Source organism: Mytilus edulis, chromosome 13 (genome assembly GCF_963676685.1).
Source record: "Mytilus edulis chromosome 13, xbMytEdul2.2, whole genome shotgun sequence".
In the NCBI taxonomy this organism is placed as follows: Eukaryota; Metazoa; Mollusca; class Bivalvia; order Mytilida; family Mytilidae; genus Mytilus; species Mytilus edulis.
In genome coordinates this window covers 9,122,781-9,140,303 of record NC_092356.1, presented here as the reverse complement: position 1 = coordinate 9,140,303, position 17,523 = coordinate 9,122,781, and the positions used below count along the sequence as shown (strand labels likewise).

General features: G+C 32.6%; 1 protein-coding gene across 12 annotated transcripts in view; it reads left to right on the top strand.

Annotated features, from left to right (window-relative positions):
• LOC139501894 (protein kinase C iota type-like) overlaps positions 1 to 14,152 on the top strand; it is a 37,860-nt gene extending 23,708 nt beyond the window's left edge. For all 12 annotated transcript variants that reach the window (XM_071291186.1, XM_071291184.1, XM_071291181.1 and 9 more), the window contains 3 exons: positions 586 to 665; positions 8,092 to 8,297; positions 10,287 to 14,152. In XM_071291186.1, coding sequence (XP_071147287.1) covers positions 586 to 665; positions 8,092 to 8,297; positions 10,287 to 10,374 — 374 coding nt within the window. In that variant the 3' untranslated portion in view covers positions 10,375 to 14,152. The remainder of the gene's footprint in view (positions 1 to 585; positions 666 to 8,091; positions 8,298 to 10,286) is intronic.
• Positions 14,153 to 17,523: the final 3,371 nt, after the last annotated feature.

Sequence of the window (17,523 nt, the reverse complement as noted above, 5' to 3'; positions counted from 1 at the left end):
AATGTAGTGAGAAATTCCCACACCCAGAGGCATCCTTCAGCTGGCCCCTAAACAAATATATACTAGTTCAGTGATAATGAACGCAATACTAAACTCCAAATTGTACACAAGAAAGTAAAATTAAAAATAAGAATTATAAATAATTATTCAATTCAATAATCTGTTTATTGCTATTTCACCTATGACGACATTGTTACTTTCGTTGACAAGGAGCAAGTGCGCCCTTAGTTTCTAGCGATAATTTTCATATCATTCTATTCCGCTGAGAAAGAAAATTATCAGTCAGCAAGATCAAAGGAAAATTTCATAAATAGCGATAACATATTTGTATTATTGGATAAACATTGATGTAGATGAACAGACAATTAAATTTCAAGTTTTCTGCTTGAGTTAGTTTGATAGATTCTACTTGTTATTCATATAAAGTTGCAATACTGTTAGCACATATCAGTTTGTTGACCATTTCTAATTATATTAATTATGTTTATTCTTTTGTGAATGTATGGCATTTCCACACTTGCACTATACATTTAAGGATTGATTTTAGTTCTTTGTAATGAATGATCATTTATTATAATTTAACAGTTATATTGGAAAAGACTATAAGAATTCCTAGGTCGTTGTCAGTAAAGGCAGCATCAATACTCAAAGGATTCCTGAACAAGGTGAGAGACAGTATTACTTTAAGGATAATTCATGTCTTTACATATGATAGATACTATAGGAAGATGTGGTATGAGTGCCAAAGAGACTACTCTGCATCCAAGTCACAATTTATAAAAGTAAATAGATCCATGAGTGAATTTCCCTCTGGTATCTTTGGCTTCTCTCTCTTGTCAATGCAACCTTTTTAATAAATATATTTTTTTTTAGCCTAATTAAACTTGACTCCTTGTAAAACTTTTTGCCCCAAAATAAATATCAAATATATAAACTAGATTTCAGAAGACTGATTATTCGTTGGATTTTTTAGAATTGCACTTTCAGATTAAAAAAAACATTTTTGTAAACTACTGCTTCATTATGCGTATATTTAGATAATCCTATAATTTGAAATAGTAACTAGAATAAATTTTCCATGTCAAAAATATGATTTAGTGATAGAACATTTATTTTTAGCTCACCTGGCCCAAAGGGCCAAGTGAGCTTTTCTCAGCACTTGGCGTCCGGCGTCCGTCGTCCGTCGTCTGTCGTCCGTCGTCTGGCGTCGTTAACTTTTACAAAAATCTTCTCCTCTGAAACTACTGGGCCAAATTTAACCAAACTTGGCCACAATCATCATTGGGGTATCTAGTTTAAAAAATGTGTCCGGTGACCCGGTCAACCAACCAAGATGGCCGCCATGGCTAAAAATAGAACATAGGGGTAAAATGCAGTTTTTGGCTTATAACTCAAAAACCAAAGCATTTAGAGCAAATCTGACATGGGGTAAAATTGTTCATCAGGTCAAGATCTATCTGCCCTGAAATTTTCAGATGAATCGGACAACCCGTTGTTGGGTTGCTGCCCCTGAATTGGTAATTTTAAGGAAATTTTACTGTTTTTGGTTATTATCTTGAATATTATTATAGATAGAGATAAACTGTAAACAGCAATAATGTTCAGCAAAGTAAGATTTACAAATAAGTCAACCTGACCCAAATGGTCAGTTGACCCCTTTAGGAGTTATTGCCCTTTATAGTCAATTTTTAACCATTTTTCGTAAATCTTAGTTATCTTTTAGAAAAATCTTCTACTCTGAAACTACTGGGCCAAATTAAACCAAACTTGGCCACAATCATCATTGGGGTATCTAGTTTAAAAAATGTGTCCGGTGACCCGGTCAACCAACCAAGATGGCCGCCATGGCTAAAAATAGAACATGGGGTAAAATGCAGTTTTTGGCTTATAACTCAAAAACCAAAGCATTTAGAGCAAATCTGACGTGGGTTAAAATTGTTCATCAGGTCAAAATCTATCTGCCCTGAAATTTTCAGATGAATCGGACAACCTGTTGTTGGGTTGCTGCCCCTGAATTGGTAATTTTAAGGAAATTTTACTGTTTTTGTTTATTATCTTGAATATTATTATAGATAGAGATAAACTGTAAACAGCAATAATGTTCAGCAAAGTAAGATTTACAAATAAGTCAACATGACCGAAATGGTCAGTTGACCCCTTTAGGAGTTATTGCCCTTTATAGTCAATTTTTAACCATTTTTCGTAAATCTTAGTCATCTTTTAGAAAAATCTTCTCCTCTGAAACTACTGGGCCAAATTTAACCAAACTTGGCCACAATCATCATTGGGGTATTTAGTTTAAAAAATGTGTCCGGTGACTTGGTCAACCAACCAAGATGGCCGCCATGGCTAAAAATAGAACATGGGGTAAAATGCAGTTTTTGGCTTATAACTCAAAAACCAAAGCATTTAGAGCAAATCTGACGTGGGGTAAAATTGTTCATCAGGTCAAAATCTATCTGCCCTGAAATTTTCAGATGAATCGGACAACCTGTTGTTGGGTTGCTGCCCCTGAATTGGTAATTTTAAGGAAATTTTACTGTTTTTGTTTATTATCTTGAATATTATTATAGATAGAGATAAACTGTAAACAGCAATAATGTTCAGCAAAGTAAGATTTACAAATAAGTCAACATGACCGAAATGGTCAGTTGACCCCTTTAGGAGTTATTGCCCTTTATAGTCAATTTTTAACCATTTTTCGTAAATCTTAGTAATCTTTTACAAAAATCTTCTTCTCTGAAACTACTGGGCCAAATTAATCCAGACTTGGCCACAATCATCATTGGGGTATGTAGTTTAAAAAATGTGTCCGGTGACCCGGCCAACTAACCAAGATGGCCGCCACGCCTAAAAATAGAACATAGGGGTAAAATGCAGTTTTTGGCTTATAACTCAAAAACCAAAGCATTTAGAGCAAATCTGACATGGGTAAAAATTTTATCGGGTCAACATCTATCTGCCCTGAAATTTTCAAATGAATCAGACAACCTGTTGTTGGGTTGCTGCCCCTGAATTGATAATTTTAAGGAAATTTTGCTGTTTTTGGTTATTATCTTGAATATTATTATAGATAGAGATAAACTGTAAACAGCAATAATGTACAGCAAAGTAAGACCTAAAAAGAAGTCAACATGACCAAAATGGTCAATTGACCCCTAAGAAGTTATTGCCCTTTATATAGTCATTTTTTTAACAATTTTCACAAAATTTGTAAAATTTTACTAACATTTTCCACTGTAACTATTGGGTCAAGTTCATTATAGATAGAGATAATTGTAAGCAGCAAGAATGTTCAGTAAAGTAAGATCTGCAAACACATCACCATCACCAAACCACAATTTTATCTTGAATCCATCTGTGTCCTTTGTTTAGTATTTACATAGACCAAGGTGAGCGACACAGGCTCTTTAGAGCCTCTAGTTTAGTGAGTCTTTCTTTTAATTACATTGATTTAAATGTAAATTAAATAGAAAATGAAAGGAGCTTTATCTGAAAACATCTTAGCAACACCGACTGTTTTGCTATGTCAGAATAATTAAAGATTATTGTTGATCATCTCAATGAGATTGTTTTTATACGACCGCAAAATTTGAAAAAATTTTCGTCGTATATTGCTATCACGTTGGCGTCGTCGTCGTCGTCCGAATACTTTTAGTTTTCGCACTCTAACTTTAGTAAAAGTGAATGGAAATCTATGAAATTTTAACACAAGGTTTATGACCACAAAAGGAAGGTTGGTATTGATTTTGGGAGTTTTGGTCCCAACATTTTAGGAATTAGGGGCCAAAAAGGGCCCAAATAAGCATTTTCTTGGTTTTCGCACTATAACTTTAGTTTAAGTTAATAGAAATCTATGAAATTTTGACACAAGGTTTATGACCACAAAAGAACGGTTGGGATTGATTTTGGGAGTTTTGGTTTCAACAGTTTAGGAATTAGGGGCCAAAAAAGGGCCCAAATAAGCATTATTCTTGGTTTTCGCACAATAACTTTAGTTTAAGGAAATAGAAATCAATGAAATTTAAACACAATGTTAATGACTACAAAAGGAAGGTTGGTATTGATTTTGGGAGTTTAGGTCCCAACAGTTTAGGAATTAGGGGCCAAAAAGGGACCCAAATAAGCATTTTTCTTGGTTTTTCGCACCATAACGTTAGTATAAGTAAATAGAAATCTATGAAATTTAAACACAAGGTTTATAACCATAAAAGGAAGGTTGGTATTGATTTTGGGAGTTTTGGTCCCAACAGAATAAGGGGCCCAAAGGGTCCAAAATTAAACTTTGTTTGATTTCATCAAAATTGAATAATTGGGGTTCTTTGATATGCCGAATCTAACTGTCATGACTGTGTATGTAGATTCTTAACTTTTGGTCCCGTTTTCAAATTGGTCTACATTAAGGTCCAAAGGGTCCAAAATTAAACTTAGTTTGATTTTGACAAAAAATGGATCAGTTAGGTTCTTTGATATGCTGAATCTAAAAATGTACTTAGATTCTTGATTATTGGCCCAGTTTTCAAGTTGGTCCAAATCGGAGTCCAAAATTAAACTTTGTTTGATTTCATCAAAAATTGAATAAATGGGGTTCTTTGATATACCAAATCTAACTGTGTATGTAGATTCTTCATTTTTGGTCCTGTTTTCAAATTGGTCTACACTAAAGTCCAAAGGGTCCAAAATTAAACTTAGTCTGATTTTAACAAAAATTGAAATATTGGGGTTCTTTGATATGCTGAATCCAAAAATGTACTTAGATTTTTTATTATGGGCCCAGTTTTCAAGTTGGTCCAAATCAGGATCTAAAATTATTATATTAAGTATTGTGCAATAGCAAGTCTTTTCAATTGCACAGTATTGTGCAATGGCAAGAAATATCTAATTGCACAATATTGTGAAATAGCAAATTTTTTTTAATTAGAGTTATCTTTCTTTGTCCAGAATAGTAAGCAAGAAGTATCTAATTGCAAAATATTGTGCAATAGCAAGATTTTTTTTTAATTGGAGTTATCTTTCTTTGTCCAGAATCAACTTAAATCTTTGTTATATACAATATACAATGTATATTCACTTTTTACTACCAACTGATAAATTAAAATAATCTTTACCATTCAGTGATAACAAGCAGTTTTTTTACATCTTAATATTTTATGATGTATTTAAATGAGTAGTTATTGTTGCAAACTCCATTAGAAATTTTAATTGAGATTAGTTTTGGAATAAGGGAAAGGGGGATGTGATTAAAAAAATTGGGTTCAATTTTTATACGACCGCAAAATTTGAAAAATTTTTCATCGTATATTGCTATCACGTTGGCGTCGGCGTCGTCGTCGTCGTCCGAATACTTTTAGTTTTCGCACTCTAACTTTAATAAAAGTGAATGGAAATCTATGAAATTTTAACACAAGGTTTATGACCACAAAAGGAAGGTTGGTATTGATTTTGGGAGTTTTGGTCCCAACATTTTAGGAATTAGGGACCAAAAAGGGCCCAAATAAGCATTTTCTTGGTTTTCGCACTATAACTTTAGTTTAAGTTAATAGAAATCTATGAAATTTTGACACAAGGTTTATGACCACAAAAGAACGGTTGGGATTGATTTTGGGAGTTTTGGTTTCAACAGTTTAGGAATTAGGGGCCAAAAAAGGGCCCAAATAAGCATTATTCTTGGTTTTCGCACAATAACTTTAGTTTAAGGAAATAGAAATCAATGAAATTTAAACACAATGTTAATGACTACAAAAGGAAGGTTGGTATTGATTTTGGGAGTTTAGGTCCCAACAGTTTAGGAATTAGGGGCCAAAAAGGGACCCAAATAAGCATTTTTCTTGGTTTTCGCACCATAACGTTAGTATAAGCAAATAGAAATCTATGAAATTTAAACACAAGGTTTATGACCATAAAAGGAAGGTTGGTATTGATTTTGGGAGTTTTGGTCCCAACAGAATAAGGGGCCCAAAGGGTCCAAAATTAAACTTTGTTTGATTTCATCAAAATTGAATAATTGGGGTTCTTTGATATGCCGAATCTAACTGTCATGACTGTGTATGTAGATTCTTAACTTTTGGTCCCGTTTTCAAATTGGTCTACATTAAGGTCCAAAGGGTCCAAAATTAAACTTAGTTTGATTTTGACAAAAAACGAATTAGTTAGGTTCTTTGATATGCTGAATCTAAAAATGTACTTAGATTCTTGATTATTGGCCCAGTTTTCAAGTTGGTCCAAATCGGAGTCCAAAATTAAACTTTGTTTGATTTCATCAAAAATTGAATAAATGGGGTTCTTTGATATACCAAATCTAACTGTGTATGTAGATTCTTCATTTTTGGTCCTGTTTTCAAATTGGTCTACACTAAAGTCCAAAGGGTCCAAAATTAAACTTAGTCTGATTTTAACAAAAATTGAAATATTGGGGTTCTTTGATATGCTGAATCCAAAAATGTACTTAGATTTTTTATTATGGGCCCAGTTTTCAAGTTGGTCCAAATCAGGATCTAAAATTATTATATTAAGTATTGTGCAATAGCAAGTCTTTTCAATTGCACAGTATTGTGCAATGGCAAGAAATATCTAATTGCACAATATTGTGAAATAGCAAATTTTTTTTAATTAGAGTTATCTTTCTTTGTCCAGAATAGTAAGCAAGAAGTATCTAATTGCAAAATATTGTGCAATAGCAAGATTTTTTTTTAATTGGAGTTATCTTTCTTTGTCCAGAATCAACTTAAATCTTTGTTATATACAATATACAATGTATATTCACTTTTTACTACCAACTGATAAATTAAAATAATCTTTACCATTCAGTGATAACAAGCAGTTTTTTTACATCTTAATATTTTATGATGTATTTAAATGAGTAGTTACTGTTGCAAACTCCATTAGAAATTTTAATTGAGATTAGTTTTGGAATAAGGGAAAGGGGGATGTGATTAAAAAAATTGGGTTCAATTTTTCTCATTTGAAATTTCATAAATAAAAAAGAAAATTTCTTCAAACATTTTTTTGAGAGGATTAATATTCAACAGCATAGTGAATTGCTCTAAGAGAAAACAAAAATTTTAAGTTCATTAGAACACATTCATTCTGTGTCAGAAACCTATGCTGTGTCAACTATTTAATCACAATCCAAATTTAGAGCTGAATCCAGCTTGAATGTTGTGTCCATACTTGCCCCAACCGTTCAGGGTTCAACCTCTGCGGTCGTATAAAGCTACGCCCTGCGGAGCATCTGGTTCTCATTTGAAATTTCATAAATAAAAAAGAAAATTTCTTCAAACATTTTTTTGAGAGGATTAATATTCAACAGCATAGTGAATTGTTCTGAGAGAAAACAAAAATTTTAAGTTCATTAGAACACATTCATTCTGTATCAGAAACCTGAGCCTGTACGGCAAAAGTGAGAAAAGCAAACAAATTGAGAAGACCATTGATAATCTGTTTATTTCTATTTTACCTATGACCACGTTGTCATTTCATGTCAATTTCAATAACAACGCCACGCGCCCCGTAGTTACTATCATTAATTTTTAATATCACTCGACTCCACTGAGAAAGGAAATATCATAAAATTGAGAATGGAAATTGGGAATGTGCCAAAGAGACAACAACCTGACCATAGAAAAACAACAGCAGAAGGTCACCAACAGGTCTTCAATGTAGCGAGTAATTCCCGCACAGGGAGGCGTCATCAGTCAGCTATACAAAAGGAAAATTTCGTTAAAAATCTATAACAAGATTTATTTCACATGTCAACATCGAAACCTCTATTCCATTGTAACCAATGTTTTAAATAGAATGTCAGAATAACAACATTTATTTCACATGTCAACATAAAAATGAGAATGGAAATGGGGAATGTGCCAAAGAGACAACAACCCGACCATAGAGCAGACAACAGCAGAAGGTCTCCAACAGGTCTTCAATGCAACGAGAAATTCTCGCACCTGGAGGTGTCCTTCAGCTGGCCCCTAAACAAATATATACGGGTTCAGTGATAATGAACACCATACTAAACTCCATATCTGTTTTGTTTTGACCTGGGAACCTCTGTATTCCATTCCAACCAATGCTTTGAATGTCTATTTATAGAATCCTGTAGAAAGACTTGGTTGTCATCCACAAACAGGATTTAGTGACATCATGTCACACCCATTCTACCGTTCTATAAGCTGGGACCAGTTAGAACAGAAACAAATCAAACCCCCCTATAAACCAGAGCTGAAGTCAGACAGGGACCTAGAACACTTTGATAAAGCTTTTACAGATGAGCCAGTACAGCTTACTCCTGATGATCCGTATGTATAATACTTTAAACTCATAAATTATGGCGAGGTTTTTTATTATTGTGAATTATTCGACTAAAAACACTTTCGCAATAATAAGGAACTTGCATTATTATGTCTGTTACATATATCTTTATGCAGAATTTCCTGATATCGCATTATACTCCATTCATGAAAAATCGCAATAATAAATGAATGCAATAATTTCTAAATATACAGTACTCTTATGTGTTTTCTTGGGATTTGTTCATGAACATGGCACATTAAATTTGGTTTTATTGGTTTATTTCTTTCTCTTTTTTGAAAACATCTCTATTACCATATCCATAACTATATAAGGTATTGATGCGTAAAGTTTTATGACTGAGAATCCTTCATGAGCTCCCAAAGGTTATTGGAATTTGTATGTTTGTTGAGCTTGTCATCATACTTTTACCCACTCGGCAGGAAATTGTATGCTCCTTAGTTATGTATAAGGAAAAATCCAGACAGAAAATTCATTGTCTGCATGTTTTTAAAAGGATATTTACTATATAGACTCAAATCGACACTTCTAAAATTTATGATCCCTTTAATAGGAGTATTAAAACTTATTTCCTATACATATATTAAAAGATCCATGTAATGGAAATTTAACGAGTCACTGGCAGAAAAATCAATTGAGCAACACAAACTCCACTAAAAACAAGAGATGAACTTGGGTGCTCCAGAGAAGAAGGGGTTTTTTGTCCAGCCTGCAACTTTTGTTGCAGAAAACTCGACATAGGGATAGTTATCCAGAAGCTATGGCAACGACGGCGGTGTTAGCTAACCCCTTAAAAAAGCTTAATTTTTTAGAAGGTGGAAGACCTGGATGCTTCATACTTTGTATAGGACTTCCTCATGTTACAAGTCAGTCACATTTCCAATGTCTTTGACCTCATTTTCATGGTTCAGTGACTACTTGAAAAAAAAGTTCAGATTTTTTGTAATGTTAAATTCTCTTTGATTATAAGTAATAGGATAATATATTAGTATATGCGTACCTTGCAAGGTCCTCATGCCGTCAGACAGTTTTCACTGGACCTCGACCTAATTTCATGGATCAGTGAACAGGGTTAAGTTTGGCATATCTCAGATAAGCATATCTCAGATACTATAAGCAATAGGTCTTGTATATTCAGTGTATGGAAGGACTGTAAGGTGTACATGTCCAACTGGCAGGTGTCATCTGAATTGACCTCATTTTCATGGTTCAGTGGATATAGTTTAGTTTTTGTGTTTTGGTCTATTTTTCTCATACTTTATGCAGTAGGTCTATTGTTGTATGGAATGATTGTAAGGTGTACCAGTACTTGTCTAGCGGGCAGATATCATCTGACCTTGACCTCTTTTTCATGGTTCAGTGGTCAAAGTTAAGTTTTTAAGTTTTTGTCTTTTTATCTAATACTAGTATATGTAAAAGATCAACTATGTTTTGTGTATGGAAATATTTAAATGATCTTTATGTCAGTCGTGCAGGTTTTATTTGACCTTAACCTCATTTTCATGGTTCATTGCTCAGTGTTAAGTTTTTGTGTTTTGGCATAATTTTCCTAAATTATAAGCAATAGGTCAACTATATTTGTTGTATGGAAGCATTGTTTGCATGGCATAGTTCATCTGACCTTGACCTAATTTTCATGGTTCATTGGTCCTTGTTTAGTTATCTTGGTTAATGTTAAGTTTATGTGTCAGTTGTAATAAAGCTTTATATTTAGGACTATCAACATAATATCAATGATTAGTAAAGAAGGCTAGACATTTCAGCATGTGCACTCTTGTCTTAGTACAAAGTCAATTGAGCAACACAAACTCCACTAAAAACAGAGATGAACTCTGGTGCTCCAGAGAAGAAAGATGTTTTAGTACAAAGTGGAAAGAAAATTATTCAAATGATCATATGAACCACAAAAATTCAAATCCCAGAATTGAAGTTCTAAAGACTTACTAATTGTTTTTTTTTTTGTTGTCTGTTTACAGGAAGTTGATATCAGAGATAGATCAAACAGAATTTGATGGATTTGAATATGTTAATCCATTGCTGATGTCACTAGAGGAAACAGTATAACAACAGGGAACCAGTTTAAAGACAGGGCAACAGTATACTACTGATGATTGTGATATTATATCTCCGGTTGTGCTTCCTTTTATTTAAAATTTATAAATTTTTGTAAACACTAGAGTGATTCACCCTTCCAGAATCTAATGCATTCTGGGTAATATTTTCAAAAGCATACACCAAAAAGGTGTGATTGGTTAAAAATGTTCTAAACAATGGAAATCCATCCAATGATGTAAAGTTATTTTCATTTTGGTGTACAAACAATGAGATTACCCATAGTCCTTTAGATTCTGAAAAGGCAAATACATTGAACAGTTTTAGAAGTAATTTATGTAATATTTATCTAAGATGGTAGTATAAACATGTGGGTTAGTGAATCCCAGTGAAACAGGATGAATGCTGGTGATTTAGGTGACAACACTAAGATTTTTCAAATGTGAAGCCTATGGAAATAGAACATCCACAATCAGTTGATTTTCTCTGTGAAATTTAACTACCAAGAGTGCTTTTTAAATTTAACTTATATATATAAATAGTACAGTTAGTACCGTTATTTGACACATCTTTTTTTACTTGGAAAGGTTAATATAGAATTAGAGACAATTGAAATTAAACTTTAAAAAATATTTAAAGTATATTTTGAGATATCGGAATGAATGCAAGCACTACAAAACCTGTATTCTTGACACTTCTATGTAAACAAAACAATATGTGTCATAGTTTGTTGTTGTTTTCACAAAAAAAACCTTACAACTGAGATTAATCATAAGCTATGAACAATTCGTTATACTTAACATCAATCTGAGTCGTAAGATTATTTGTGAAATCAACTCCAGGTTTACTCCATATTTTTGAACATGTATGTTGATTTGAAGTTAACAGCACACAGTATTAGAGACATTGTTTATCATGTTTATTATCAGTAAATCAACATCAGTTATAGGATTTCATACAACTGCACAGTTTTATTGTAAGTTTATGGGTGTATTTAGATATATGCCTCCTATGGGTAACCATAGGCTGCCTCAGGCGTATATCCAAACACACCCTTTATGTTATGGGGCCAATAGTTTATTTTTAGTGCAACATATTGTTGACTTTTCATTGTTTTATTCTTTTGAAATGTGAAAACAAATATTTAAAAGTCAACAAAAGAAAATATAACAAATAATGTCAGCTGTTCTGATATAGTACTTTATTTGTACTCTTTTGATTTTAGTCATTTGGTCATGGTTTTTCCAAGTGCCTGTTTATTACTGCAAATATAACATTCATATTTTTTGGTATCAAGAAATTCAAAAAGCTTCAATTGACCCAAAAGTTTGTGAAAAGATAATTTCAATTATATATTTCCAAAGCAAAACAATGCTGAACATGCATATGTGCAGTAATAGTATCTGTTTAAAAAGGCTCTATAATGGGATGTAGAAATGAAACAGTTGGGAGACATCTGAAATATTAAAAATTGAAAATTGATGATAATGATATCTTTGTATAAAATGTAAAAAGATTTATTTATTATTAAGACCAATGAAGATTTTTAGTTGCTTTTTTTTTAGATTAAATGACATTTTAAGGTCAAACTTAATTAAGATGTCTTTGAAGCAGTATATTAAATATCATTTGCAGCTATTTGATAAAGTGATACGAGAATTCACCATAAATTGTACAGAACTTTTTACGTTTTTCTAATTCAGTATTCTGTATTCATACATATCATATTTTTATACATGTATTTTAATTATGTGGAACTTATTAGTATAACGTACATTGTAATAATACTGTGGATTCATTTATTTTCGTGGCTTGCAGAAACCTTGCATGTTCATTGTTATCGGTAATTCGTATATTTTCCCTTTGATCTTACTGCCTAATATTTTCGAGTATCCACGTACTGGCTGTATCACTGAAAATATTAGGCAATACATTGTGTGACGTCATAATTACCGAAAAACAGAATAATAGGTAGTTTCGTTTTTTATACTGACCATATCATGTGGAATATCGAAACTGGCCCTAATGGGCTCGTCTAGATATTCCACATGATATAGTCAGTATCAAAAACGAAACTACCTATTATTCTATATATATGTGAATTTGTGGTTCTGCCAAAGTATGGATACAATTTTATAGAAATTGTATTTGGTTGAACATTTAAATTTATGGTTCACCTGTACCCATGAAACCCACGAAAATAGGTATTCAATGAATAATAATGAATCCACAGTAATTGATTATTGTAAACAAGGACATTTTTGCTGCAATTTTGTTTTCAATACTTTTGCACTCCAGTTGAACTGCTGTGTATATTTCATGGAAACTAAATTAATAGGAAAGATTTATTTATATGTATATTTAAGTACTGTCTTAAAACAGTAATTCAGAGGGCTCATAATTAAATTGAAAATCTGAAAGTAAAATTGAGAATGTAAATGGGGAATGTGTCAAAGAGACAACAACCCGACCATAGAAAAAACAACAGCATAAGTAAACTGCATAAACATTTCCCGGTTTACAGTATAAAAACCGGAATTGATTTTCTGAAACAAATGTGAAATAATATAAAGAATATGTATTTATTCTGAGACAATCTTTCTTTGAGGAAATTGAAAGCCAATACCTTTTAACTTCATATTGAAGTAGTTACAACATATATACTAATTATACAACCTTATTCTGTCTTAAAAGTACAAGCAAACTATCTTAAACTGAAGTTTTTAAAGGAAACTAAAAGTTACTGGAAAATGATACAGTTTATGTCCAGATGTGCTAAATATATTTTTGTTGTTGAAGTATTTTCATATTTTTGTATAAAATACCCCATCATATAAAATTCTTAATTCCTATTGGATAATATTGTGAGTAGTGTACACCAATATATTTTCACTGGAACAATAACTTATTTTCATTTTGCTGTACAAACAATAAAATCAGTGTAAGAATCTCAGTAGGCATTAATGTAAGTTCTTATGACCACTGTGCTATTTTAGACAAATATTTGATGTGGGCTTCCAAAAAGAGGCTAGAATAGAGTTATTCAATTGTAAAATGAATTGGTGCAAAAGGTGGATATGAATCCAACGGTGAATAATGTTTATTTTTTTTATAGTATTTAGAAAAAACAGTTTTTATAACCAAAATATTTATATTAACATACAATTTATATATATGATAACAGAAAATAAAAGTATATCAATTAATCTAGGCCAAGCAAATACAGAATTGGGATTTACTTACTAAAAATATTTTTATTTAAGAATTATTAAATTTTTATTTTCAAATAAGACAGGTTCATTAACAGTTTGATATGATAAAAACTGTATTTCTACTATGGCATGAAAAAAAAACTGTATTTCTACTACGGTATGATAAAAACTGTATTTCTACTACGGTATGATAAAAACTGTATTTCTACTATGGCATGAAAAAAAAACTGTATTTCTACTACGGTATGATAAAAACTGTATTTCTACTACGGTATGATAAAAACTGTATTTCTACTACGGTATGATAAAAACTGTATTTCTACTACGGTATGATAAAAACTGTATTTCTACTACGGTATGATAGAAACTGTATTTCTACTATGGTATGATAGAAACTGTATTTCTACTATGGTATGATAAAAACTGTATTTCTACTATGGTATGATAAAAACTATATTTATAGTATGATATAAATAATAATGAACAAGTTATAGAAGAAGACAACACAACATAATCTAGTCTATGTAGAAATAGTGTATTATAAGAATCTCTTTCTAAATAAACATTTCAATTTTGTATTTCTGATTTTTGTCGAGCCTGCAACTTTTGTTGCAGAAAGCTCGACATAGGGATAGTGATCCGGCGGCGGCGGCGGCTACGGCGGCGGTGTTAGCTCACTTCTTAAAAGCTTTATATTTCACAAGGTGGAAGACCTGGATGCTTCATACTTTGTATATAGATGCTTCATGTTAGGAAGTTTCCGTCAGTCACATGTCCAATGTCCTTAACCTCATTTTCATGGTTCAGTGACCACTTGAAAAAAAAGTTAAAAATTTTTGTAATGTTGAATTCTCTCTTATTATAAGTAATAGGATAACTATATTTGGTATGTGCGTACCTTGCAAGGTCCTCATGTCTGTCAGACAGTTTTCACTTGACCTCGACCTCATTTCATGGATCAGTGATCAAGGTTAAGTTTTGGTGGTCAAGTCCATATCTCAGATACTATAAGCAATAGGGCTAGTATATTCGGTGTATGGAAGGACTGTAAGGTGTACATGTCCAACTGGCAGGTGTCATCTGACCTTGACCTCATTTTCATGGTTCAGTGGTTATAGTTAAATTTTTGTGTTTTGGTCTGTTTTTCTCATACTATATGCAATAGGTATACTATATTTGTTGTATGGAATGATGGTAAGGTGTACATGTCTAGCGGGCAGATGTCATGTGACCTTGACCTCATTTTCATGGTTCAGCGGTCAAAGTTAAGTTTTTGAGTTTTGGTCTTTTTATCTAATACTGTATGCCATAGGTCAACTATATTTGGTGTATGGAAATATTTTATGATCTTTATGTCAGTCGCGCAGGTTTTATTTGACCGTGACCTCATTTTCACGGTTCATTGCACAGTGTTAAGTTTTTGTGTTTTGGTCTATTTTTCTTAAACTATAAGTAATGGGTCAACTATATATGTTGTATAGAAGCATTGTTAGCTGTACATGTCTGCCTGGCATGGTTCATCTGACCATGACCTTATTTTCAAGGTTCATTGGTCTTTGTTTAGTTATCTTGGTTAATGTTAAGTTTATGAGACAGTTGTAATAAAACTAAGCTTTATACTTGGGACTATCAACATAATATCAATGATTAGTATAGAAGGCGAGACATTTCAGCGTGTGCACTCTTGTTGTTATGTCTTTCTCACATTAATATATAATTATATCTTCTTATACCCTACAAAACGAAGTTGAGCAGGGTATAATGTTGTTGACCGGTCCAACCATCTGTCCGTCCGTCATTGCAACTCCTTTGAAACCACTCAGCAAAATTTTATGAAACTTTGAAGATTATAAGGACATACTATGTATATGTGCAAATCAAAGGAAATTATGATTGAACTTTGGGGTAGTATATTGGTATTATGTTGTCGTCTTACATATAACCTCCCTTATCGTTCTTCCCTCTGCCTATATCACCCTGCTCTATTGCTCCGTAATTCTCGTATCAAGACTTCAAAACGAGACCAGGCATTATCAGTGACGTCACCATGTGAGAGGAGAAGTTATCAGTGACGTCACAATGCGAGAGGAGACGTTATCAAGCTTGCTTTTGTCAAGCATAAAACTGTCTTAGGGAGAAAGAAACGACCAGTAATAGAACGATAAAAAGATAATCAGGTTTCCTTCGTATAGATATCGTAAAATATCAGCCGATCGACACAATGTGAAACTTTTTAGCTCGTTCGCTACGCTCACTCGCCAAAAAGGTTCACATTGTGGCTCGCGCCTGATATTTTAAGATATCAATGTGTAGAAAACCCGATAATCTATACTTACACTGCTTTAAAACTATGTATAAAGAGATTTTGTATTGTCTTGGGGAGATTAGCTGTCAATTTACATTGAGAAATTACTATTAAGTTTATGCTGATTAAGCAATATTAATTTTCTATATTAAGAATTTTATGATGTATTTAAATGGGTAATTATAGTTGCATCTCCAATTGAAATTTGAGTTGAGATTATGTCTACAACTTGAGGAAAAGATTTTTTTGGAAAAGGGTAGGGGTGATGAAAAAAAAGGGGGGGATTAGGGAAGGAGCAAATTTTTTTTTCAGAAGTTAAAAAGAAAAGGTCTTCATATATTTGGTTTCTGTTCTCTAACTTTTGTTTGCCTCAACCAAATGTTATGAAACTTATACAAAATGCTTAGTACCAAAAAATACAGATCAAGTTGGAATTTTGGTGACGTCACTTGAACTGTTCTAGAGTTATGCCCTTTACAAATGGAAATATTGCTGATTTTTTTGTTTCTGTTCTCTTTCTTTATTATGTCTGAAATAAATGTTATGAAACTCTTACACAATGCTTAGACGCACATAACACAGACCAAGTTTAAATTTGGTGGTGTCACTTTTACAGTTTTAGAAAATGCTTACTTTTTCATTTCCATTCTCTAACTTGAATTTGCCTCAACCAATGTTATGAAACTTAAACACAATCGCACTCGAGTGGTGTCCCGTTAACGGAGGATCTACATACATTCATATGAATGTAGGACGGAAAGTCACAGGACAAAAAGCCACAGACAAAAAAGTCACAATTCAGTTTTGAGATTATTTTTATATGAACAAGAGAACACAACTATTGAAAATATTTGATTTGTAACTTTGTTGATTTATTATATATATATATAAAGCAACTTAGTTATTAAAATGTATTCAATAAATATAAAAAATGATCAACTAATTGTTATGAAAAATAAATGTCAAACTGGCTTTGTACCTAAAAGGCTTCATTGTGCCAAGAAATATATATCCTTTACATGATTTAAATTTAATAAATTTTCATTTATCAATGTTTAAGACCAATTTCCTAAACTTAAAAATTAATACATGTAAAAAGAAAATACTTCAAGATCTTTCTTTTTCACATACCCGTAGCCAGGGGGGTTTGGATGAACCCCACGTTGAAAACAACTAAGCATTGTTAAAGTCAACGTTATGTTCAAATTGTGACTGTTAAAGTCGAGTTCATGAGTCCAAATACCCCCCCTCCCCCCTTAAAAAAATTTGGCTAGTTACATATATTCAAACAATTGACGAAAAATTATTTGTGACTTTTTGTCCTATCAAATTTGTGATTTAATGTCCTGTGACATTTTGTCCTGTGAATTTCTGTCCTACCTACCTACCTACCTACCTACCTACCTACCTACCTACCTACCTACCTACCTACCTACCTACCTACCTACCTACCTACCTACCTACCTACCTACCTACCTACCTACCTACCTACCTACCTACCTACCTACCTACCTACCTACCTACCTACCTACCTACCTACCTACCTACCTACCTACCTACCTACCTACCTACCTACCTACCTACCTACCTACCTACCTACCTACCTACCTACCTACCTACCTACCTACCTACCTACCTACCTAC